The 19,801-nt window shown below is 52.1% G+C and overlaps 1 protein-coding gene across 1 annotated transcript; it reads left to right on the top strand.

The window, feature by feature from the left end:
* Window positions 1-5,687: 5,687 nt before the first annotated feature.
* Window positions 5,688-19,192, top strand: LOC116946182 (large ribosomal subunit protein uL3-like). Its single transcript, XM_032961128.2, has 10 exons — window positions 5,688-5,880; window positions 10,237-10,429; window positions 11,753-11,921; window positions 14,374-14,509; window positions 15,430-15,616; window positions 16,063-16,223; window positions 16,388-16,489; window positions 17,377-17,472; window positions 18,570-18,689; window positions 19,065-19,192. The coding sequence occupies exons 1-10, from the start codon at window positions 5,878-5,880 to the stop codon at window positions 19,122-19,124; spliced, it is 1,227 nt and encodes a 408-aa protein (XP_032817019.1). The 5' UTR covers window positions 5,688-5,877; the 3' UTR covers window positions 19,125-19,192.
* Window positions 19,193-19,801: the final 609 nt, after the last annotated feature.

Below are 19,801 nucleotides of genomic sequence, written 5' to 3'. Positions count from 1 at the left end.
AATCGTGTGACGTCATTTATGGACGGCCCCTATGGGTTGACACGGTATGAGTTCAGGAGAGGGCTTCAGGAGAGAGCTCGTGTAGTTTCTGCTTTCTCCTCTACTAGTTCACTATATGGTCCATAGTTTTCGGGTTGCATGACCACAATTGCACTGTGGTTCGTCTTTAATTCATCTCCACGAGTCTCTATTGCGTCTCCGTGCACCTCCGTGTCTGCATGGGTTTACGACATTGTCCGAAGTATGGGTTGAGTGTCGTTTTTCGATTCCTCCGTATGAAGGAGGGCACGCTACTCCAGTGGTTTACTGACATCGTCCGTTGTGCTGCATGGCCACAATGGCACTACGAGTTGACCTCTATCTTAAATCTCTCCCATTTTTTAAGGTATGTGCGCATCGGCCTTTTTGATGTTCTGATGAGGTTGATGGTCAACTGCGGTGACTTCCAGGAGGAATGGCAATGATGATATTTGGGTGTCGAATGAGGTGTTTATTTCTGGACGTCCGGATGTTTGTTCCACTGATTGTGACGCACCCGTGGAGGAGGGAGGCATTTGGATGGGAGTGGAGTGAGATGAGAGGGGGAGTGAGGTCGGGCAGAGTCGTTGGAGTTCCCAGTGAGATGAGACGGGAGAGGTAGGAGAGTCCGTGGACGGAACTACAGCGTGGTCTAGATGTATTGTCACCCGCAGTTAATTCTCTAATCTGATTTTAAAAGTAAAGTTTTTAAAAAATAAAAATGAATACGCAGTGGTTCTTATTCTTTACTGCAGTCTTGCACGCCTGAGGTTCTGAATCCTAAAAATATATATATAATGTTAACAAACACATAGGGGTTGATGAAACAAAGTAGTTGTACTTACGTGGCCGTGCTGAATTTGTGTTTCGATGATTTACCTTCTAACCAAATCTGGCCGCGTCTCGCACCCCCAGAAAGGGCATCTCGCACCCCCCAGGGAGTGCCGTGCACCCCAGGTTATGAAGAGGCAGAACCACTGCTGTAGACTGTAGAGTGATTTACCCTATCTACGAGTGATTTTGTCGCTCCGTCCCGTTGGTTGCCAACCACGAAAACGTGAATTAAAGAGTTCGCGCGCGGGTTAAAAAAAACTGGTGGTAAAGTGGATGATGGCCAGCGAGCGATGGCAAGGGCAGTCAAGTAGCGGCTTGAGCGAGAAAGTTGGAGGATTTCACCGTCACCTCTTAGCGACACGATTCACGAACGCAGTGCGCTCACCATCCTGCCGCGTTCCCCACCACCGCCACCACTGCGCATTCCTCTCGGCGTAAAGTCACGAATTCGCATTTCGTACCCTAGCAAACTTGACATTATTATGCCCCTCCCCCCAACCTCATCGCTTTCTCTGCGCACAGGGCATTGTGATCTCATGGGGGACCCAGTCTGTGGCCTTGGGGGGGGGGGGGGGGCTCAGGGGCCGGAACTCTCCCTAAGAGAGCAAACTCCACCAGGATTCCATACACCTTGGTTCGTTGGGTAAAGTCACGTAGATAGAGGATTAATAGATCACGACGTTTCGATCGTGATCTATTAATTTTCTATCTACGTTTCGATCGTGATCTATTGATTTTATATCTACGTGACTTTACCGAAAGAACCAAAGAGTATGGATTCCTGCAGTCACGAAAGCTTCAAATCAAGATTCCACCAGGATTGTGATAGTGACGTGACCACGAGGGGTGGACCGTGGAGACCGTGGCGATAGACTGCGAGAGCGCAACATCAGCAAGTACTGGGGAAGACAAAGCGAAGGTGGTTTTCTGGTCCCGTGGTCTCGCGAAGGGCATTGTCTTTGCGAGGAGCAGCAGCTGTTGTGACAATCCTCACCTACAAACTTGAAATGAATTCGAAAGCAACCGCAAGACTTTTCGATTTAAAGCTTTCGTGACTGCAAGGATTCATCTTCTTTGGTTCTTTCGGTAAAGTCACGTAGAATGAGAATAAAATAATAAATTGATAAAATAAAATAACACAATAATATTCTCACGTTTCGGCCACAACACAAGCGGCCTTCATCAGGTGAAGGGACGAGACTGCTTGGACGACAGTGAAGGGACGAGTCTGTCTGGAGGACAGTCTCGTCCCTTCACCTGATGAAGGCCGCTTGTGTTGTGGCCGAAACGTCGTGAGAATATTATTGTGTTATTTGATTTTATCAATTTATTATTATGTTATTCTCATTCTAAGTGACTTTACCGAAAGAACCAAAGAAGATGAACCGCAAGACTCATAATCACCCACAGCCGTGAGTGAGACCACGTCACCTCCATCCTCAGATCCCTCCTCTGGTTTATAATCCAATCCCAGTTCATATCAACCACAGATCGCACTCACCGTCTTCAAGGGTCTTTATAAGGCCGGCTCGCCCATGCCTCTACCGCTCTCATCTTGCTCTACCCCCCCCCCCCAAACAATTGCTCGCCACTCCAGCGACCAAGGCCTTGTCCTAAAACTCTCTTTCAACCTCAGCTAAATTGAAGGTTGCTCAATTGTCACATTTTAAGGCTCGGTGATACGACCTCGCGGCAACGCATATCCACCCCTTAATATTTGTGTATTTATCGAGCATAATTTGTACGTAATTTTTGAACGGCGCTCATTTTGTATTTTCCGTTGTTTGAAGTAGGAAATAACACGATAAAAGATTGTGTCTGTCAAACCTGGCATTTATTTCTTTTGTTGCGACTGGCTCAACGAAGAGCGACTCAACGTTCCATATACACATACACGGATTAGCTGCTGCTGCTGCTGTTGTCTGCGTTGAATTTACGAAGTCGGCAATGTGCCCTGAATCTCACAAATAGGTGGCAGTAGAGAGCAAGAACGATCATCCTGAACTCGGAATTAATTTTGCTTACGCGTTAAGAAATATTCCGCCTTTAAGCTTTGCATTTTATAACAATAACCGGCGAACGACCCTGGTGAAAATAAAAGAGTTGCAGCAGCAAACGAATCACAACATTGGAGACACCGAGTAGCGAACACAGTCGAGGAACAACAACATTCAAGGCACGCACCACTCAAGTGACGCTGGCAGCATGTGACAGAAATACGACACCTAGCGCGCGGGGTTTCGCTAACCACAGGTGCAAGAAGAGGGTAGATCTTAACTTAAGCATGGTATTTTAAAAAGTCCGGGGAAGGGAGAATGGATTTAAGCTCCTTCCAACAGAGGTGGCAACACTGATTAACAACTAATTGGGATCGCGCATCTCGTAGTACGATGGGGGAATTGAGCAAGCTAGGGCGACACAAGTAGCGCAAGCCCGAGTTGATTCAACAGTTTGAAAATGTTTTTAATCGCCGTGCACGCGTGTCCACTAACATTTACCACGCAGAGTGCAAACCTGAGGTGTCGAGAACGAACTCATGGCGACTGCCTTCATTTTTACATTCAGGAGCGGAGGACTTTAAATCGTCAATTTTCCAAGCGGGGAAGGGGGTAGTCTGAGCTCTTAAATCTGTATTCTCAAGGAGCCGTAGGCCTCTGTGTATATCACAGGTGGGGAACCTACCGTGGAGTCCTGGGTCGGGTACCCGCGGGTGCACACGCAAAGCGGGTTAGTTTCAGGTAGGAACAAAGACGTTTGGGGCCAAGCAGGGCCAGGGGCGGCGCTAATTAGACCTTAATTTCGTGTAAGAAGCATCAGTATGCTGAGCACACAGCGTGACCGCGTCGTCTGCATGCATCCCTCGACTTGTTCAATGTGTATGATGTTTGTAGCACGGTTCGACGTCTGCAGTGGAAAAACAATCGGGTGCCTCCTGAGCTGCACCGGGCTGGCTCAGGATGACCTTGGCACGGCTTTAGTTGTGCAGTGGAAAATATATACTGTGTGTAATAGTCCTACGTGTGCTCTGTAAATTGGGCCAAACTACCAAAAACATCTCTCGTGAAGATAAGTAGGGTTACTGCAACTGTATAATTGCTTGTTCCCAGTTAAATTCCAATAGTGCTACGGGTTTCATTTGCACAGTCGGTTACGTGGTGGGCGCCAAAGGACAGTGCATAAATATCCATTGTAGTGCTGCACTTCTGTGCTCCCCGACTTCACCGACCCGCACTGACCATCGTGGTGAAGTATGGTCTAATAACTCCCATAGCCTCCCCATGGGAAGGCCTCCATCCAGCAGTGGATTGGCAGGATGGACCGTCTCCCGTCTGCCTGTATGTTGACATGTGTGCTGTCTGTATTCGTGTACGTCTATCTGCCCTGTTGCGTGTACGATCTACTAATCGTTCCTTTGATGTGCCTCTCCTCTTGTCGGTCCTGTCCGTCTTTGAGTCTACATCTCCTGTCTTACATATGTCCTCTTATCTAGCGGCGATATCTTAAATACCTCGAGCTCGCCTGGTATGCAGGAGGTCGTGGGTTCGATATCCGACCCTGACGCCTGCTGCTGTATATTTGGAGTTTGAATGTTCTGCCCATGGTCGCGTGGATTTTCCTTCGGGTCCTCCGGTTTTTCTCTCCGCATGTAGAGTCACGCGTTTAGATTATTTCGCTGCAATACATTTCCACGTGATAAGCCACTTCGTTGAGCTATCACTTGTGGCCAGGTCGCTTTTGAAAAAGAGTTGCATAGCTCAGTGGGCCTTACCTGTTAAAATATAACACGTCCCTCCACGAGTCTCTCATATATATCGTTCTGATGGTTTGACTTTTATGTCCTCGAGTCTACTTGCTGCTAATGTCGGTTCTCGTGTTCTGGCCTCGTGTCTCCCTGCCCATCCTGTCTGCCACCGTCCGGGCGTGCATCTGCCTAGAGCTTGCACGCGTTTGGCTCAGAGTTCTTAAATTAGCCGTGTGATCTAAAGAGGGTTATCGTCTGTAAAGCGCTTGCAGCCCTCTATCCCTATCCCCAACCACACATCTATCCCCTATCCCTCGTACTCCCCCTCTCTGCAGTGTTCTCTGGCTCATTTCATGTCCTCAGTACCCTGTATCCCCTATTCCATGTCCCATATTCCCAATCCCCTCTGTACTGTCCCGTCTACGACAATCTATTCCAAATCCACATTCTCATATCCCCTGTCATTTATCCCAAATACCCTGTCCATTGTTATATTCCCTGTCCACAACCCCTTGTGCTCAAACCCTATCTACACTTCCAAATCCCATGTCTTCAGTACCCTATCCCCCTTCCACTGCCGACTATTACATCTCACAGGGAATCCATCGGGGTTCAGCAACATCATCGTCGTCACCATTAGCAGCCATGATCAATCCACTGCTGGATGAAAGCCTCCCTGAGCTTAAGCCACCGCTCACAATCCAGCGGTGGGTGCCACTGCAGAAATCCACCCGGCCACCTGCCCTGCACACGCGCTGATTTCATCATCGTCGCTCGATGGAAACCAACTTGTGTGGCCTGCCGCTGAGTAAGACCCTATCAAACGCTTCACGTGCTGCTCCCCGAAACCCGAACCGCTCTAAATGACAACTCTCGACGCAGCTCCACCACTCGAGGAGGAGTCGTGTGGCCTCCAGCCACGCGCGTGTGGGGGGGTTGGTGGAAATCACCGCCACCTGCGGCCGCCGAGCGGTGGTGGATGGATGCGGGCGGGCGGGAGGGCGGGAGGGCGTTTGGAGGCTGGCGGGGGCCCCCTGGTTGAGATATAAATACCCGCCGTGTCGTGCACGTCCACGCTTTGCCAGGCAGGGATCGGATCTCCGGGCTCCAATTTAGAATTTAGACGCCTCCCTCGCTGAGTGTGGGGGTTGGTGGTAGTGGGGCCGTGCCAGGGGAGCCCGGACCGACGCCTTGAGTCGGGCTCGAACCCTTCGGAGTGTCTCTTTTCTGCGGCTCACCTCCGGGAGAGGCGCACGGACTAAAGCAGGGCTCTTCTCGCCACCATGGTACGCGTCTGGCTGCGTCTCTCTGTCTCTCTACTGCCTGTGTCGCGGGGTTCTATCTCTGTCTCAGGGATGCGGTCTGGAACGTTTTTACTCCACGGCGGCTCCCAGTTTTTCACGACCACTGGAGAGATGGGCAGAATTTAATTAAAGTACAAATTAATGAAATAATGGTCGGTATTGTAGATGCGAATTACAAATTAACCGTGTAGCGTGTAATGTAGACGCACATTACCAACTACTGTACATTGATGGTGTGTAATTTAGAAAGCAATTGAAACATCACAAAGCGAATGTAATTTAGATATTGCCCATCTCTCGCAGCCAGGGTTTAATATCTCGCCCCATATATTGTCCATGCCACAGGTTAAGCCGGAGTTCAGATGGCTCCTGACTAGTAGCCAGGGCGAGAGGTACACTGGACGTGGTGTGTCGGTCCCAGGTTCTCCGGAGAAATAACTCCGTTTGTTCGGGGCCACGTGCTGTAGGCCGGCAGTGCCTTCTGCACTGACCAGCGTGGTGAAGTATGGTCAAATGGCCTCCCTGACCCACGCAGCGTAGGGGAGGCCCTGGTCCAGCAGTGGGCTGACAAACGGCTGTTCAACCCTTGGCGTTTTCCGATTCAAAATTGTATTCGTGTAAGCTGAGTAACATCGCTTTTTAAAAAAAAGATTAACTCTGCCGTTTATCTTCGACAGCTGCTCTTCGACAGCCGCTACCGGTGTCGTTAACAGCCAGACAGAAGAGGCGGAGTTATTTGAAAAGAAATATTTTTACTCCGATGAAAACTATAAAACAGACAGACCGACGGAGCACGGTGGACATTCCTGTCTCTTGATATACACCCAGAGACGAGAACTCGTCGCAGACCCTGTTGTGGAGTCCATCGCCTGAGAAGGGAGGGTGGTGGAAAGGCAGGGCAAGGCAGGCAGCGTGGTTACATGGAGATGTCTGTAGATATTTTTAGATGGGTTTTTTTTGTGTGTGTTGTTGCTCGGCGCCGTGAGCGTAATCCCCGGGTAGCCAAGCACAGTAGTGGCCCACGCGTGTGTTTGTGCGTGCGGAGTGTGGGGGAGGCTCGTGAAGGACACTGCTGCTGCTGGGCAGTTGGAGACAGTCGCCCTCCAGCATCAACGGAGGGCAGAGGAGCGACGCTCACAACAACGAGCGGAGCGCCGGGCGGATAAAACGCAGCAAATTGGCAGAGGAGGGGGTACAGCTGGTGGTGCATCTACCGGTCATCTCAGTCAGCCAACCCGTGGCACCACCTGGGTCATGTCCCGAGACCCTCCTGTCAGCGAGCCTTCGACACTTCACGTGGCATCAAAGTGCACCTAGCCTGGCGCAGGTGCCGCGGTGACGTCACAGTCCCCTAGTGTCGAATGGCGGGGTATTGAGTGGAGTGTCATGGTGCAGCCGAGCGAATTCCTGACGGGAAACCTTACTGAGGGCTATCAGCAATGTGAAACGCGTAACCTTTTGGACGTGCATGGACGCACGTGCGCGACACCCGTGGCGTCTGTCAATGCCAGAGGCGCTCGCAGTGGCAAACGTTTGCCGAGCACGCTTGTAAGCACGCGTCATACCCACACCATGAACATGCTTGTAAGCACGCGTCATACCCACACCATGAGCATGCTTGTAAGCACGCGTCATACCCACACCATGAACATGCTTGTAAGCACGCGTCATACCCACACCATGAACATGCTTGTAAGCATGCGTCATACCCACACCATGAACATGCTTGTAAGCACGCGTCATACCCACACCATGAGCATGCTTGTAAGCACGCGTCATACCCACACCATGAACATGCTTGTAAGCACGCGTCATACCCACACCATGAACATGCTTGTAAGCACGCGTCATACCCACACCATGAACATGCTTGTAAGCACGCGTCATACCCACACCATGAACATGCTTGTAAGCACGCGTCATACCCACACCATGAACATGCTTGTAAGCACGCGTCATACCCACACCATGAACATGCTTGTAAGCACGCGTCATACCCACACCATGAACGCACGCATAGTCCCGTACAGCCTTTAGCAGACTATTCAGGCAAGCGTTGTGAGCGAGCGCCGATGAAGGGCGGCACGGCACACAAGGTGGTGGTGGTGGTGGGGGGGGGGGGGTCAGCACCACCCCCGACCCCACCAAGTACTCATTTGGAGCCGAGTCGACCTAGGGGAGGCACGGGAACCGTTCGGATAATGGTCACCGGTGTTGGCCGTGAGCGGGGAATCGAACCCGGCTCAGAGGTTTCATGGCTCAGCGGCGCCAACCGCGACGCTCCTGCTCCCAACGTACCCAACTTAGCACAGGCACGCTCCACACATCAACACATGGGGCGCACAATACATGCGGACATCATACGCCAGGGGCAGCGCTGTTCTTTGTCACAGCGAGTGACAGAAGCGAACGAGCGTTTTGCTAACATTCAGAAGGAGGATTTGTCACCGGCTAGGACGTCGTTCCCTCTAACACCCGATCAGTGCGGCTAGGATGCGAGCCGTCTCAACGTGGCGTTAGACACTCTCGCGTGGCCGTGTGATAATGCGGTTCGAGCATTACTTACGGAGAAATGCACCGCATCACCGTTAAACCAAGGAATCCACCCCCACCCTCCTCTTCATGGAGTATTATGCTAAAGCGATAGAAATCCAAAACAGCCCAATCTCGGTCGCTGGTATACGTAGCCTAGCTAGATACACACATACAAATACACGTGTACACGCACACGTACACGGGCAGTACACACGCGTGCATGGCTGGTCATGGTCACCACCACTGGAAATGATCGAAGGACTTGGAGAAGGCTGCAAAGCGGGGGGGGGGGGGCAAAAAGGTAAAAAGTGAGTTGGATATAAGTCATCAGGGACGCGTTCACTCAGCGACAGCGGATTATTGTCGGAGGTGAAAAAACAAACACGGTGGTGATGCATCGAGCTAGCAGATGCCGCATCACAACGGCGACGTGCAGAGGAGAGCGAGTACAGGCAGGAGCACTTTTGGGGAAAATTGGATTGCATGATTAAAAGCTCAACAGTGGTGCCACGGTGAAGGAATGTTACCTACCTCGCCTGGTATACAGGAGGTCGTCGATTCGATTCCGACCCTGAAACCTGTATATTTGGAACTTGCATGTTCTTACCGCGGTTGCGTGGATTTTTCTCCCGGTCCTCCGGTGTTTCCCTCCACTTTAAGAAACAACGCCCGTTCATAGAATTTGGCTGCGATAAATTTCCACCAACGCCACTTTGTTGAGCTATAATTTGTGATAGCCAGGTCGCTTCTGAAAGATAGCTACATAGCTCAGTGGGCTTTACCTGGTAAAATAAAAATAGTATAGGACAGCAAAATTTAAAACAACATACCATTTGCCTCCGGAAGAGAGTTTTAAATCACCGAATTTTGTCTGCTCTTAAATACGAGCAGTCGTGCGGCCCAGCGGAAGCGCATTTGCCGCTTGTTGTGGAGGTTCACGTTATTTCTCGAATTAAGTGGCCGCCCTGATTGTGACTGACCGGTGTAGTAACCATGCTGATAATACCACGCGCCGTATGCTTCACGGTGGAAGTCAAAGGCCATTCGCAAGAATGTGTCAGCGTCCAAATTTACCAAGAAATTCAGAAAAATTCAAAATTGCCCTGAAGATTAGTGAATTGGGACTATACACAGCAGCCATCGCTCCCTTCTGGCAGAGTAATGCAACAGCTCGCGCTCGCAAATTAACACTATCCTCGTCTCTTGCTTTCTCACATGTTTAAGCAATAAAACTTAACTTAAACGTTTGCATCCGACGCGTGCGAACGTGGACAAAAGATAATGGGACAAAATCTAAAAAGTGCAAGGAGCGTGGAGAGATGCTTGCATGACACTGAGACAGGAATAGCAACACGTGCATTGGACAACTCTAGCAAATTAGCGACATCCCATTGACTGTCAAGAGATGTACCTGGTCTTCGGCAGGACACTTTGACTACCCATGAAAAGATTAACGACTTAACGGAAAGCCACGGGAGGGAACATAGATAGAACGTCCATCACTGAGATGGAGGGGCAATGAGATCAACTCATGTGCAGGAGCGAGGTCAACTGGTGCATTGCAGGACTGTGAAGGATGGCCACGACATCATGGGGAGGGAGGCCTTCATCCAGCCATAGATAGAACTTGGCTTTTAATTGTGTATGTATGTTGACCTTCTTTCGAACCGTACGTAGCCAACCGTGCTAATCGGTGGCGCTAATCGGAGGTGCATGATTATGTTGACGATGAACGGCTGTCGCTGGTGTCTGTGCTGTGCCCCCCCCCCCCGCCGCACCGCCCCCCACCTCTGTGTGCTGCAGTCGCACCGCAAGTTCTCGGCTCCTCGCCATGGCCACCTGGGCTTCCTGCCGCGAAAGCGCTCGCGGCGTCACCGCGGGCAGGTGAAGAGCTTTCCCCGCGACGACCCGGCCGCCCCCGTGCACCTCACCGCCTTCCTGGGCTACAAGGCAGGCATGACGCACGTGCTGCGGGAGGTTCACCGCTCTGGATCCAGTGAGTCCCGCACCGCCACCACCTCCAGCGACGTGGCCGTCCCAGTAAGCGTGCAACGTCGAGCCAACCTCGCCCCAACGTTGGTCCAACGGTTCCGGCCACATGCCAACATTGGCCCGTTTACCGGGCTAGCGGTAGCCTGCTCTGCCGCTTGTTGCGCGGTTTCAAGATTCGAATCCAGCAGCCGCCCCGATTAAACGGCGTATGAACCATAATGATAATGCTCACGCAACGTCCGCTTCACAGTGGACGCTATAGAGATCGCGTGACGCCTTTCGCAAGCGTAGGCCTTTGTGTGCCGGCATCGTGATCCACGCTTGTCAAGCTCGAAAAGAATGCCGATAAATTACCCCATTTGGATTGTACGTCGCAAGCATCCCCCTCTGCTGGTAGACCACGGAGGTTGTTGGGCAACTGTCGGCAGCAGTGTCTGGCTGCCTTCCAGCTTGTCTGTGGTGTTCTACCATCGCGAGCTGGGCGGACCAAATGGCGGCCCTCTCGCGAACAACCTCTCTGATGGTCTGATGTTCTAACACACACTTCACACGGGGCAAAGAGACGCCTGCGTTAGGGACACAGTTCACTGCTGTGTCATCGCCAATCTACTACAGACACAACAACAACAACAACCGCCATTCGCCACTAAGCGACGGTGACGTCACCACGACGCTTGTGCCAGGCTATGTGCACATTAAGGCCACGTGAAGTGTCGAATGCTCGCTGGTAGGAGGTCACGGGATATACCCGGGTGCCATGGATTGACTGAGATGACTGGCCGATGCACCAACTATAGCCACATGGCTTCTGTGAAACACGCACCGTATGGCCCTGTCACACCTGTTACGGTTCGAGTTCATAGCTGTGTCACGTCTCATATCTGTGCTGTTTATCTCACTTTCATCTCATTAATCGATATCTCTTGTCTACAACTCCCATCTCTATATCTTACATTTCACTCCTTCATCTCAATAATCTGTATTCAGGGCTTAATTGTAGCCAGGTCTGTCTGAGTTGCCAAATTGGAAAGACATCCAGTACAAGACATCCAGTATAACTCTCGCTATGGCTGTGGCTACTATGCCACGTGCGACATACTCCAATTAACCAGTGGCCCCGGAAAATATCCAACGAGAAACGAAGACCTGTGTGTATCACTCTCCCGGTGAGCCATTTTGTCTCGGTGGATCAGAGCTTCGCGGGCCACTCCCAAGTGCCTTAGCGGACCACCAGACGGAAAGGCCCCGTCGCAGGCCACCGTCCCTCTCTTGGGAGGCCGAGCTCACGTCCTCGTCCCGCGTGCCCGCATCCTTTGTCCGCGCGCAGAGATTGGCAAGAGGGAGGAGGTGGAGGCGGTGACCATCATCGAGACGCCTCCGATGGTGGTGGTGGGGATGGTGGGCTACGTGCAGACACCGCGAGGGCTCAGGGGCCTCAAGACCATCTTCGCAGAGCACCTCAGCGATGAGTGCCGCCGCCGCTTCTACAAGAACTGGTAGGGAACCCACGGGCAGGGAGCGAAGGCGTCTGTCGAGAACTAACACCCCAAAGCACTTTACGGAACTCGCTGGTACAGAACCCCCCCCCCCCACAACTAACGCTGCACATCTGCTACAGAACCAAAACCAGAGAGCCTTACGGTTAAAACCTTAGACGCTAAATGACAAGATAATCCCATCAGAACAAAAAAGTTATTTAGTTTTATAATGGGGTTTTTTCTCGTCATTTACAACCATACTGTGCTGATGCGGCCTATTTATTGTGAAACCACTGCTGTGGGTCTGTTTTACTCAAATTAAATTTTGATGGTGAGGACCACAGGGCAGTTCTTCAGGAAACCGCTGATGGGCTGTTGCATAATGCACAAGGCCCGGTGCTATTTTTGCACCGGGCCTTGTGTGTTGCTTAAAACCTTGGACCTGTTATACAATCACGCAACCTAATGCAATGCCACCGATCAATAAAAAAAGTGTCCCCACGCGAGCTCATCTCAACATGCTCTACCGATAGAGGGGAAATCGCACATTTGATGACGAGGAGTTATTTTGTAGAACAAGGACAGATGGGTAGAATTGAGGTGACTCACACTCGGACTTTATTTCCGCTGGTAAAGGGCAATTGAGAGAAGCAGCTCTGTCACGAGGACGACTGCAGCCCGAGATCCTCGGCAGTGGCGACAAGTTACAGGACACTGCAAGGCGTGGAAGGGGCTAATTAACAATCCAAAACAACAACTACAGATGATTTACATGAAAGCCATGCCAGAACTTACTGCGACCAGGATAGCGAGTGAATAGTGCTCACATACCAAATCAAAAGCAGTTGACACGACAGTGGGGCTCTGAATTAAGCCACTTCGTAAAGAGCGTGGACTTTTTAAATAAATGTTCGCTCTCTCTATGGGTCACTTGTCGTGTGCTCATCCGATTGGCACGGTTGGCTACGTACTGTGCGAAAGAGGTTCAACGTACCGTACATACACAGCTGGGCGGTGGTGGTGGCACACACGTGTTATCCAGCACTGTGGAGGCAGCAAGGGTTGGTCGATCACGCACAGATGTCGTGAAACTGCCGTTCCATGGCTCGCCAGGACAAGGCAGTACAGTAAATGTGGATTTCACCCGTTCCCCCCCCCCCTGGATGGGATAGAGTGGTGTCCTCTTGCACGCGTGGCTTTGCTCCGGGTGCTTTGGTTTCCTCCAACATGTCATCACCCATTAATTGGCCGATAACACCTTCATATATAGAGGAACGCAGAGCTTGGGGGGGGGGGGGGCGAGGGACAGGGGGAGGATTTGGCGTTGGCTCACAACGTGGCTGCAGCTGCCCACCCTGCTTCTCCAGCTCCTTGCATCTCTGAGTCGTTCTCGCTTGTCGAGAGTGAGTGAAGACCGTGCGACGCTTCGCAAATTTAAATAACTTATGAACATTCGACTTTCGAACTTTCAGAGATATGAACAAAAATGTCCGTATGTCCAGGAGCCTGTTCGGACCGGGAGTTGTAAGTTCAGCTGTCGTGCAATAGATGGCGGTGGTGGCACCTACATCTGCAAAACATGAAGAACCAATGGCATCTACAGCTACAGGAGATTATATAGCGTTTAAAGCCATTCCCCGTGTTTAGTGTACTGTATAACATGACGTTAAAGGAAACAGAGCGACAGCTACAACCCAGAGAAAACGTGGATCATTGCACCAACGTTGGCCCAACATTGCATGTTTATTGAGACACAATGTCAGGCACAGCGCTGCTATGCTCACCATAATTGTTTAATCGCTGGCCATTTGTTGATCCCGTGGGGCGATGGCGATGACCTGGCCCCGGTAAACACGCAGCGCTTTGGCCTACCTTGGCATGTGGTTGGAACCATTCCGTGTTTACGGGGCGGAAGGCCTTGAACTCAACTATAAACTATTTTCTATTTTACCAGGTAAGGCCCACTGAGCTATGTAGCTCCTTTTCAGAAGTGAACCTGGCCACAAATGACAGCTCACACGGAAATTTATAGTAGCAGCCAAATACTCGAAAGGCATGTTGGTTCTGTGGAATGTGGAGGGAAAAAAACGGAGAACCCGGAGAAACATCAACGCGACCATAGGGACAACATGCAAACTCCAAATATACAGGCATCAGGGTCGGTATCGAACCCACAACCTCCTTTGTACCAGGCGAGGTAGTTAACATCTCACTACCGTGGCTTATGATGATGATGCTGACGACCATGATCATGGCTAATGATGATGATGCTGACGACCATGATCATGGCTGATGATGATGATGCTGACGACCATAATCATGGCTAATTATGATGATTATGATGCTGACGACCATGATCATGGCTGATGATGATGATGCTGACGACCATGATCATGGCTGATGATGATGATGATGCTGACGACCATGATCATGGCTGATGATGATGCTGACGACCATGATACCATGACAGGTACAAGTGCAAGAAGAAGGCGTTTACCAAGGCGAGTAAGAAGTGGACGGACGACGCTGGGCGCAAGCAGCTGGACAAGGACTTCGCCACGATGAAGAAGCACTGCTGCGTCATCCGGGTCATCGCTCACACGCAGGTAGCGCCCGAGCGCGTGGAGCGTCCACCCACCCAGGACACTTGCACCGATCTTGATTTGAAGCTTTCGTGACTGCAGGAATCCATACTCTTTTTGACGGACGCTTGTGTTGCGCCCCAAAACGTCGTGATTTATTTTATACCTACGTGACTTTACTGAAAGAACCGTCGGACCAACGTTGCTCCCAACCGTTGGACCAACGTTGGGAGCAACGTTCGCCAAGTTCCATCAATTGTGTGCGTAGAGATGTACGGCGCTGTTGCCGATCCACTGCTGGATGAGAGGCTCCCCGTGCTGTGTGGGTCGTCGGGCTTATTTGACGGTACTTCTCCGCCCAGCTTGAAGCACAGTACAACAACAACAACAGTGTCAATCGCACTGTCTCCTGCTGCGTACAATGCAGCAAAGCCCCGAGGGTGCCTATGACCAGCTGTTCATTGCGGTCACCCATCCAAGCACCGTGCAATCTGAGCCTGGCGTGGCATCCGAGGTCCATCACGATCGGGTGCACTCCAGAGTCACTTTGCTCGCGAGCCCATCCTTCGCGAGCTTCCCCAACGCGCGAACGTTTGCCGTTAGTCCATCATCACTCTCTTGACGAAACCCGCCGCACCGCACTCGGTCGGGACTCGAGGGCACTGCAGTCTCGTGGGAATGCAGCGCCGACAGCAGCTCCCAGTCCTGCTGCGCTGCCTCCTGCAAGCCGCACAGGCACCGCGCGGAGGCCACACAACCACATTCGCACGGCATTTTGCAACGTATGCAACGACGTTTACAATCCATTACCGCCCAGCCTGAAACACCCGCTCGCACCGCCGTGCGGAAACGTCTGGGAAATAAACGCGCGCACACGCGTCCACACGCACGCACGCACGCTTCGGCTGCACCGCTCAGAGTCACCCGCCCTGCTCGCCACACAGATGAAACTTCTGCCGCTGCGGCAGAAGAAGGCACACCTGATGGAGGTGCAGGTGAACGGCGGCTCGGTGAGCGACAAGGTGGACTGGGCGCGCGAGAAGCTGGAGAAGGCCGTGCCCGTGACCTCCGTGTTCGGACAGGACGAGATGATCGACGTCATCGGGGTCACCAAGGGCCGTGGCTTCAAAGGTGTGGTCACCGCGAGCCCGCACCAGGCTCGGCGTAGGCACACGTGGGGTGGACGGGGTCCCGACGTGGTGAGCGGGGATTTTATGACGGGGAACTTCCTACGGCCGGAATCGGGTCTGAGAAACAGACAGGTTGGCAGTGCCCGCGTGCTTGGCGTGTGCTGTGCGTGGTGGTGGGTACTGGATGTGTGGTGCATGGTTCGTGGTGATCGCTAAGCGTTGGGTATTCATTGTTCCAGGCCATTGTATGTAAAGCACTCTGAGACGTGATGTGCAGATAAATATACGTATTCATTGTATGCTAGCTGGTGCGTGATGCCTGGTGTCCCAGTGAACATGGAACGTTCGCCCAACATTGCCAAGTTTACCGGTGGCGTGGCATGTGTGTTGCTTGTTTGTTTGAGAGCGACACCCCGTTTCTGATGCCCGGTGCGTGTCGGCCTGCAGGTGTGACGTCGCGTTGGCACACCAAGAAGCTGCAGAGGAAGACGCACAAGGGCCTGCGCAAGGTGGCCTGTATCGGCGCTTGGCACCCGGCAAGGGTCAACTTCTCCATCGCGCGCGCCGGGCAGAAGGGCTACCACCACCGCACCGAGAAGAACAAGAAGGTACAGAGACACCTGGGGGACGCCAGGACATGGACCAGGACATTGGGGGACACTGAGGGACATGTGGACACAATTGCTACCACCGCCACAATGCAGCTGTCCCGGTCAGAATGGATTTCAGAGAGGCGGCAAGTCTCACGCACGCTCACCGTGTCCCGTCGCAGGTGTTCCGCATCGGGAGAGGCATCCACATGCAGGACGGCAAGATCGTGAAGAACAACGCGTCCACCAACTACGACATGACGGACAAGAGCATCACCCCCATGGTGCGTGCGGCGGCTCGCGCAAGCTGCCGGCTCCACCGCTGGACTCGATTAACCTCCTCTACCTGAGCCCCTTATTGCTGTGTGGGAATACCACGAGGTTCTTGGAACGTCCCCGAATTATTGTAAACGCTGATTGTGTATGACAAATTTGGCCTGCAACCGGATCATCGGAAATGATAACCAATCTCGTCAGATTTCGGAAGCTAAGCACAAGTTTAAGCTTGGATAGTGCTTGGATAGGCGACCACCGTGCATAGCACAGGTATTGTGGGCCGCTGCAGTGCGGCAAAATCCATTGTTGTACTGTATTACACTTGCTCGTCTCCGCACCCTGCTTTCACCAACCCACACCGCCCAGCGTGCATGAATTATTTGCAGGCAACTCGCACGACCCGTATGATGTGCGGAGTCGCTTATCCAGCAGCAGATTGATGTAAGGGCTGCACGTGTGCATGTAGAAGACACGGTGGCAAGATGTTAATTGCCTCGCCTGGTATACAGGAGGTCGTGGGTTCAATTCTGACCCTGACGCCTGCTGCATATTTGGAGTTTGCGTATCTCTCTCCCTGTGGTCACGTGGATTTTTGTCCGGGCACTTCGATTTTCCCCTCCACATTTAGAGTATTTGCCCGCTGTAAATTTGCACGTGATAAGCCACTTCATTGAGCTACGATTAGTGATCGCCAGGTCGCTTCTGACAAAGAGCCACATAGGTCAGTAGGCCTTACTTAGTAAAATAAAAAACTATTTGATTTGGTAATAGTTTTATGGCACAGGGAGCATACCCAAAAAGAAGACTTTTTCTCATTATCACACGTGCGATGGTTGGTCGCCTTGGTGCTGCCCGATGCCATCGCGCGACTCTGGTGTCCGTGACCGCCGTGCAGGGGGGCTTCCCGCACTACGGGGAGGTGAAGAACGACTTCGTGATGGTGAAGGGATGCGTGGTCGGCACCAAGAAGCGCGTCCTCACGCTCCGCAAGGTACGCGGCGCCGCGACCGCCCAGGGCGGCAACCTCACGGTCCTCGCTCGGTGTCGTCCAGCGCTCTTGACAACGGCGGCGTCAAATCGAGCGCAAGCTGTTCGAATATTTAAACGAGGACGAGAGACCAGACGCGTTAATGGATTCTGCAACATTTTCCGAAGTGGGGTTTTTTTCTTTCCTCGAATCTATTTGCCCAGTAAACATGGCAACGTTGGGTCAACGTTGGCGTGCAGTTGTAATCGTTGGTCCAACGTTGTTGGCTCAACGTTGGACCAACGGTAGCAACCACATGCCAACGTCGGCCCAACGCTGATACACGTCGGCTTAATGTTTACTGGCTAATTACCTGCCGTGGGGGGTTCTCTGTTTGCTCTGGTTTCCTCCGGCTCTATAAATGATCATAAATTGACTGAAAAAGATCTTAATATATCGAGGACTGCTGAGCTTGGGCAATTGTTTGTGCCGGCTCACCGCCTGGCTGCTGTCTTTCCGATCGTCTGTGGTTCCTCAGCGACTGTGAGATGCGATTCGCATGAATGACGACAACGCTGTATTTAAAACTAAACAATACAGTATTGTTAGCAATAACAAGGATAGCGTCTGAGCTACCTGAGATGACGTCACACGACGCGTGACGGGAGGTGATGCCATCTCATTGGCCCACAAGGATTATCCTAAAGCACTGCTTTTGAATCGCCACGTTTTGGGGCAATAACCCGTGGATGAATTGGGCCGGTCTAGTGACGCAACTTTTTTACTCAAGCTTTGTGCATAAATCGATCGCCACTTGGAGCGTCATCGTGGACCCCTGTTGTAGACAGATGTACACGCTGACAACGCATTAACGCTTTCAACTTTGGAGGAGACCCGTCTGAAATGTTTTACTCGTCCATGGTAATGCTGCATGGACGGCAACCCTGCACGGCACATCGCATGTGCTGCTCGTTATTTTTCTTCGTGAATATGGACACCATCGTGAAGAGAAACACGTGCAGCTGCGGGGGAAAGGTTACCAATGCACCGTGCAGCGAGATATCCGTAGGATCTCATTGTCAATTTCGATCGTCCTGTGTTGATTTTTTCCACCGCTGCAGTCGCTGCTCCACCCGACGCATCGTCGCGCCATGGAGAAGATCGACCTCAAATTCATCGACACCACCTCCAAGTTCGGCTACGGCAGATTCCAGACGGCCGAGGAGAAGAAGGCCTTCATGGTGAGGCGCACGGGAGGGCCTCAGACACGCGCGCAGGGCTTAACCCTTTGACGGGTGGTGGAGGCCTTAACTCAAAAGCATAAATATTGATCATAACGCATTCATAGTTGCATGCCAATGTGGTGCTGGCAGGAGAAATGCGCCCCCCTGCCCATTGTTCCAAGGTGGAAACGCGATTATGTCCACGAATTATCATGAACGTAACTGCACCTGTTACACAAGTGAGAGTGCCTCCTAGCATTAAGGTGGCAAAATAACACTTGGGTTTTTGTGTGCCCCCCCCCCCCCCCCCGCCCATGCCTGTGTACGACATAATTTGACTGTCAGCAAGAAAACAATGAAATAACAATAGTCTTCGTTTTGTCATTTTATTAGGGCCCGCTGAAAAAGGACCTGATCAAGCAAGAAGAGAGCGCGGCCGAATCTAAACTGTGAACTTGGACTGCGATCAGGACATGTAAACCCGCTCCTGGGAACTAAATAAACGTCTGCCGTCAACCCAACGGCTATGTTTGGCGCGTGAGTCTTTAACGGGAGAGGGCCGGGAATTTCCGCACCCTCCCACCCGCCTCTCCAACCCCCCTTGTCCGATGAGTCTCCCTGCTTCTTGTTCGTCCGCGGCCTTCTCGGAGGCTGATACAGCCCACGGTCTCTCTCGGAGGTAGCACGGGTTTTTTGTTGTTTGGGAAATGAGCCGCAAAGAGCTCTCTCTGTTTGAGGTCTCACTCGGCGTCTCCAAGATACTTCGCGGACTCAGCCCCTGCCTACCTCTCGCCCTCTCGCCGCACTCTGCTTCCATCCACGCACTTTCCCATCCCAGCAACCCGAGGCTCTCCGTCGACTCTTACGGCCAGCGCACGGTGGCTTGTAAATATAAAAAGAATAAACCCGCGCACGCCGTCCTGCAGTCATCAAAACGACCCCCCCCCCCCTCTCCTGGGCAGGATGGATGCACATTGCACTGAAAAGGAAGTGTCCAGTGGCAGCTGATGCCTCAGTGCCACCGCTCAGGCCCAGGAAGCAGTCCATTAGAGGAGGAGGAGGAGGCATCACAATGCAACGTTGTCTTGAGTACTATGGGAGCCTCGGCTGCCACCTGTCTTGGTTGACCC

The sequence above is a fragment of the Petromyzon marinus genome, chromosome 26, assembly GCF_048934315.1.
Source record: "Petromyzon marinus isolate PM22_M1 ecotype Great Lakes invasive population chromosome 26, UKy_Petmar_22M1.pri1.0, whole genome shotgun sequence".
In the NCBI taxonomy this organism is placed as follows: Eukaryota; Metazoa; Chordata; class Hyperoartia; order Petromyzontiformes; family Petromyzontidae; genus Petromyzon; species Petromyzon marinus.
Note: the sequence above shows the minus strand (reverse complement) of the source record. Positions and strands in the feature narration are given on the sequence as shown.

What these genes read in the sequence shown, in the direction of transcription:
- LOC116946182 (XM_032961128.2), top strand. An exon ending in GGTTCACCGCTCTGGATCCA is followed by an intron (nt 10,430 to 11,752) that starts GTGAGTCCCGCA and finishes GTCCGCGCGCAG; the next exon opens with AGATTGGCAAGAGGGAGGAG. An exon ending in GCGTCCTCACGCTCCGCAAG is followed by an intron (nt 17,473 to 18,569) that starts GTACGCGGCGCC and finishes CCACCGCTGCAG; the next exon opens with TCGCTGCTCCACCCGACGCA.